At 30.0% G+C, this 6,730-nt stretch overlaps 1 protein-coding gene across 1 annotated transcript; it reads right to left on the minus strand.

Annotated features, from left to right (window-relative positions):
• Positions 1-436: 436 nt before the first annotated feature.
• Phum_PHUM216210 (carboxypeptidase M precursor, putative) lies at positions 437-6,074 on the minus strand (the record flags this gene model as incomplete). The annotated part of the gene is made up of 7 exons (XM_002425647.1): positions 437-628; positions 926-1,044; positions 1,731-1,907; positions 3,694-3,881; positions 4,226-4,362; positions 5,285-5,415; positions 5,945-6,074. 7 exons carry the CDS (start codon positions 6,072-6,074, stop codon positions 437-439), a joined length of 1,074 nt encoding a protein of 357 aa, XP_002425692.1.
• Between the last annotated feature and the right edge of the window lie 656 nt (positions 6,075-6,730).

Consider the following 6,730-nt stretch of genomic DNA (forward strand, 5'->3'; position numbering starts at 1 on the left):
AAACGACTTTATAAAAATTTATAAAAAAAAAAAAAATTACATTTTTTCTTAATCATCACGGATGATAATAATAATAATAATAATGATAATGATAATAATAAATAATCAACGTGATGATGACGTACCAATTTTTCCAAGGGTTGTAAATATATGTTTAACCAAGTCGAACTCGGATGTGTTACGTTTAATGGACTAACAGTGAATGGAAAACTTTGACTTTGGTAACCTTTTGCGGCGACCTGACGAACAAACAAACAAAAAAAAACGATGACGTCGATGATGATGACGTAGACAAGACAAGCGTAGTAAATTGTTTGCGTGTTTGCCGTTTATGATTGTTCGTCAATTAACGGCGTTAAAATAATAAAATCGTTTAATCCTTTACATTCGAGGATTCTGCGACAAACAAACAAACAGACAAACATTCGAAGGGTTTTCAACGACTCACCGTCAATATATAATATCCCGGAAGCAAAACTCTCCAAAATTCTCCATTTTTAGACGATGTGAAAGGTATGTGACGACCGGAAACGTATAAAACAGCTTCTGGAATGTAAGCGGAAGTCATTTTATCAACAACGATCCCTCGAACTCCCGTTTGTGCTTGTTTTATAAATTCCAACATGGCCTTAAAAAAAAAAATTTTAAACATTCATCATCATCATCATCATCATCATCATTGACGGCATTATTTATTAATAATAATAATAATAATAATAGGGGCCGCACAAAAGTAAACAAAAAATAACGTTCAAAGGTCTTTGTCGTAATCGAATTAAATAATAATAATAATAATAATAATAATAATCCGGAAGAGCCTTTTTTTTATTTATCGATTTTAATAATATTTAAAAAAACAAAAACAATGACAAATTTTTGTTGGAAAATGGAAAATGAATGAAAATTTTAGCAGAAGATATTTTACCCTTCTGTTTTCGTTCCATAATCTTGGTAAATGTATCGCCATTGGATATTTACAACAGGAAATTTCTAGAGTGAGTTCCATGCAACCGTGTGCTATGTAATTAAAATCTTGCATTCCACCTGCGAAATAAAATTTTTTTTTAAAAAAAAAAATATAAAGGGGAGAGGGGGTGGAGGAAAATCTCTCGTATTCGGGATGAATGACGTTAAGAAAAATTTATTATGCGGGGAACCACGGAAAATGCAAAATTTATTTAAATTTACCCGCAGATAATTTTTTCCTTCTCCTTGTCCCCATTTTTTTTTTTTATTGACCCAAAAAAATATTGACTCGTCGTGAATAATGCAATGTAATATCGATATATCGATATATCGATTAAAAATCGATTTTAATAAAAAATCGAATCGAAAATTTTTTTTAAATAGAAAAACAAATAAATAAATTTTTTTTTTCTTTTTTTTTTCTCTCTTTCTCAACGTAAATAATTTTTTTTTTGATTTTCCTTCCCCTGCCTTTTCTCCCCTTCTTCTCCCCTCCCCTCCCCCTTCCCTTCCTGTTTCAGGTACGATTAATTATCATTATTATTATTATTATTTAATTTTTTTTCCCCCTTTCTATCCGACAATAAATTAAATTTTCTCTTCATCTTTTCCTCATCCGTTGAATGTAAAAATCTTAGAAGGAGGTGAGGGAGTGAGGGGGTGTTCCCTCACCCCGGAGGAATGGGGGTTGGGTGGGGGTGGGAGTGAGAGAGGCACTCGTTTTCGTAAAAAAAAATAAAAATTTGATTTAAATAAAAACCGACCGTGAAATGAATACCAGGCAGCACCGTTTGTTATGCCCCCCGGAAAATGGGGTTGATTGTTATTGCAAGTCCTTCCCTGATGCATCGTCAAATGATTGTTCGAATAAGTCGATGCTAAATACCTGAAAACATCATCGTCAGGCGATGGTGACGGATGTGGTGCCAATAAATCCTGATCTGAAAAAATTATTACGTAATAAATAAAATGGTAAAATTCGTTAAATGCGACACGATTTCAAGCACAAAAAATCAATTCAAAAGGCCTCACAAGCGTTACTTCATAGAAGAAAAAGAGGAAAAAAACAAAATGGCGGAAAGAAGAATAAAATTCAATTTAAAGCTCAAGCTTTTCAAACTTTGATTAAAACGATTACTATTATTATTATTAACAAATAAACTTTTGAAAAATAATTATTATTAATAGAATTTTTGCGTTTTCTCATTATTATTATTATTAAAACAAACGAACAAACAAACAAAAGCAAATTCTATTATTATTATTATTATTATTATTATATGGAAAATGCATAATAATAATATTTATCGAACCCTCGACTGATAAATTTTTCCATATTTCCAAAACGTTTTCTCCTCCTTCTAATTTTTTCTTTATTTCAGCCAATAATAATTGAGTCCCTGGAAAAATTTTTTTTTTCCTTTTTTTTTACTGTTTGTTTAATAATAATAATGATGATGATGATGATGATGATGATGATGATGATGATAATAATGATGAAAATAAACGAATCGAATAGAATCGAATACTAAATAATTAATTTTTTTTTTAATCGAATTAAATTAATTCATATTAATTAATAATTATTATTATTATTATTTCGTTTTCAATTTAATTAAATTAATTAATTAATTAATAGATCGATTAATCGATTCGTTTTATTATTATTATTATTATTTATTAGATCGAAGGGATCGAAAGAATAAATAAATAAATAAAATTTTTTTTAATTTTTCGTTCCCTCCTTTGAAATTTTTGCCATAATTAAATTCCTACGTTCCCCGCCATTTTTCTTTTTTAATTTAATTTTTATTCTCTCTCTCTCTCTTTCTCCCTTCTCTCTCTCTCTCACTCTTCCCTTCTCTCTCTCTCTCTCTGTGTCCCCTTCTCTCTCTCTCTCTCTCTCTCTCTCTCTGTGTCCCCTTCTCTCTCTCTCTCTCTCTGTGTTCCCTTCCCTCTCTTCCTTCCCTTCTCTCTCTTCCTTCCCTTCTCTCTCTTCCTTCCCTTCTCTCTCTTCCTTCCCTTCTCTCTCTTCCTTCCCTTCCCTCTCTTCCTTCCCTTCTCTGTCTTCCTTCCCTTCTCTCTCTTCCTTCCCTTCTCTCTCTTCCTTCCCTTCTCTCCCTCTTTCCCTCCCTTTTTATTATTTTCCTTTTTTTCAATGTTTAAACAAAAACATCTAATCACGTTTGAGTAAAAATTTTTCGAATTTTTTCTTTTTTTTTGCTTTTCCCATAAATTTTTTTTTTTTTTTGTTAAGTTGTACGTACTGTACCGATGTGGAAATAATAATAATAATAATTATACCTTCCGGTTATAATTATGTAAATATTTATATAAAAATTACTTATTACGTCAACCGACGGAAATTAATTTAAAAAAATAAAAAAAAAAAAACGAATAAAAATGATTTATGTTATTTTACCGCCATTAAAAAAATAATATTAAAAAAACTTGGAATGTTTTAATGTTTTTTTTTTTTAAATACAAAATTGCGTGATTTACGTATCACGCACACACACACGCACGCACGCACACACGCGTAAATAAACATTAGTGATAAAGAGGAAAAGGAAAAACCGCCAATTTAACCGTCGATCGCCTTACACAAAAATATTTTTACATTTTTAATTACGTAACGGTTTTCCCCTCCCTTTTAATCCCTCTTCCTCTCTTCCCCCCCTCTCTCTTTCTCTCTTTTCCCTTAATTTAAAACCGCAAGAAACTTACCATTTCCCGGATTGCTGTCGTATGGATAATTGGCAACGAGTGCACCACCGTGAAAACTTACTGACAATACAAAAGGCACTTGAGCAAGCCAATTGGCAATGGCAAGTGTTTCCGGTTGTGGTGGTATTAAATTTTCAATGTATTGATCGGGAAAACTCCTGTTCAAATCCACAAAATTTTTATTTTCCCTAAGGAACAAACAAACAAACAAAAGAAAATTAACCTTTTGAACTTTTCTTTCAAAGTCGAAGAAGACAAAAGAAAAAAAAAAAACGTTTCCGTGAAATCACAAATGAAAATAAAAATGATCGAAAATATTAATAATAATAATAATAATAATAAATATTATTGATGTATCATCGATCGATCGATCGATGGATCGATTTATTAATCGCTTGAAAAATAAATAAACGAACGAACGAAAGATTTAAGATCATTCCAACGATTATTCATTTAAACGTGACGTCATAAAAATTTTTTCCCCCAGATTTTTTTAATTTGATTTTCCGAATATTATTATTATTATCATTACCTTCCCGGTCCGTAGTAACAATCTCCCTCTTTTGAACGTTCGAATCCATCGGGATTCATGCTTGGTAATAAATGTATTATAGTTCTATCCAAAATCCATTTTATTTCTGGATTCGTGTTGTAGTTTTTGAGAAGATACTGGAAAAACAAAAAAAAAAAACAAAAATCACATTTTGGAAAATTTCCCCCCTCGCGTCTCCCTCCTATCCCCTCCCCACTCTCTTCCTGGATTCGTTTGCATAACGTTTACGAAATGCTCTGGAACTTTATCAAAATCGAAGCCAATTCGGTCGTCGTTCGAATTTCGATCGAATTTCGTCAACGAAAACAAAAACAAAAAACTTGGCAATTAAATAAAAGAAATTAAGCAATCGTTCGATCAATCGATCGATCGATCGATTAATCGAACCTTTCCACTTCGTATTAAAATTATATTTTTAACGAAAAAAAAAAAAAAATCATTTTAGTTGTTTGTTGTTCATCGTACGTAAATTGAAACACGTTAACACAGTCTCGAACGAATAAATATGATAATTATTATTATTATTAAATTTGCGAACTAATTTTAAATAATTTACGGGCTTTTGTTCGGTGTGTGTGCACGCTATTATTATTATTAATTTGTCACGAGGTTAAAGGTCACGGGTGTTGAACGTTTTGTTACATTTCATTTTTTTTTTTTTTTTTTGTTTAAAATTCACACTTTTACATTTTGTTTTTTTCAATGTATTTTCAGGAAAAACAATTATTTAATAATTTAAATTATATTATTATTATTATTATTATTATTATTATTCGATTTCGTTTGTTTCTTTGTTTGTCTGTTTGCCTGTTTGTCGTTTGTTTAATTCATTCGTTCATCACGACGGTTTCAATTTTCAATGATATGACATGGTTGTAAAAAAAAAAAAAAAAAAAATCATACGAACGTTGAAAACGAAAATTTTTAATTTTTCTTCCGCGAGGGGGCGGGGGAGGGTGGGGGAGAGAGAGGAAATTTAACGGGGAGCATTATTAAAAAGTGAAAATTTTAATTTTAATTTAAAAAAAGAAAACTTACTTCGGCCAAATAAAGAATGAGTTCTCGACCGACAGGTTCGTTACCGTGTATGTTACCAACAAGTTTGACATGTGGTACACCAATAACGGGAGATCCTGGTGCCCGTATTCTAAGCACCCACAATTCTCTTTCTAAAAAAACAAACGATAATAATAATAATAATATTAACTTTTTATTTTCGTACAGGTTTAGCAAAAAAAAAAAAATAGGTCGTCGTTAAAAACGATTGCAAAACGAATTTTAAAAAAAAAAAAAAAGAACAAAACGAGCCTAAAAAAAAAAAAAATTCTTTTAATTTAATACACATATTTTTTTGTCTTCTGCTTTTTTTTCTTCTTCTTCTTTAGCACATCGTAAAATCATCATTATCATCATCATCATTATTATTATATTATTTCATATAATTTTAATTTATTTCAAACTAATGAATCGCCTTGAAAACAAATCCATAACAGATACTTAAAAAATTTTTTTTTTTTTTTTTTTTGATATTCTACTTCCACTTTCTTTTCTCGTTATCCACGCACACGCACACGCACACACAAAAAATTAATACCTGTGCGTGTGCGTGTGTGTTGAAATTAAATAACCTTGAACTTATTTTTTATTAAATTTATAATTTTTTTGTTCAACGAAAAAAAAAGTTGAAAAAAAACTTACGTTCGACGGATTGTCCGATCGTATATAAATTAACAAAATCCGAATAATTTTGTGATATTTCGTTTAAAAATTGAGTCATTTCGTTATAGGTATGATACCTGGGTGTTAAATTGGGTACATTTTTTATCATAGGTATCGGTGTTATCAATATACAATCCGAATAATTTATTAAAATTAAAAAAAACAACGAAAAAAACCAAAACAACATCGTGTCGAATAATGTCGCGTGTCTTCGTATGATAATTTTCAAAATTTGGCGGGAAATTTAAACTGCGACCACGACTTTTTTTTTTTTTTACACCCCGAAAAAAAAATAAAAAAATTTTTTTTTAATTTCACAAACTCGCGACACAATCACTCGAATCAACAAAATAATTTTTTTTTATTTAAACAAATTGAAAAAAAAATTGTTTTATATAATAATAATAATAGTAGCGTACATTTTGTTTAAATAAATGTCTTTTTAAACAAAAAAAAAAAAAATTCACTTTCGTTACGACAAAAACTTTACGACGACGATAAGTTAAAATCTTTTAAACATGAAACGTGACACGTTCATACGAGAATGAAGAATTAAATACTAAAAACTGGTAGAAAACTTCATTAGACCCACATTTATATGTTTAGCCTTCGGTGTTAACCTAAACACAAAGCCTAAATCAATTCTCTCTCTCTTTCATTACACACACCACCACCATTTTTATTCATTGCCTCTACCACTTTTCCTTTATTAAAAAAAAAAAAAAACTAAACTTATTATTTTCCCTTTCTATATCCCCCTCCCCC

The sequence above is a fragment of the Pediculus humanus genome, genomic scaffold, assembly GCF_000006295.1.
Source record: "Pediculus humanus corporis 1103172107562 genomic scaffold, whole genome shotgun sequence".
NCBI lineage: Eukaryota > Metazoa > Arthropoda > Insecta > Psocodea > Pediculidae > Pediculus > Pediculus humanus.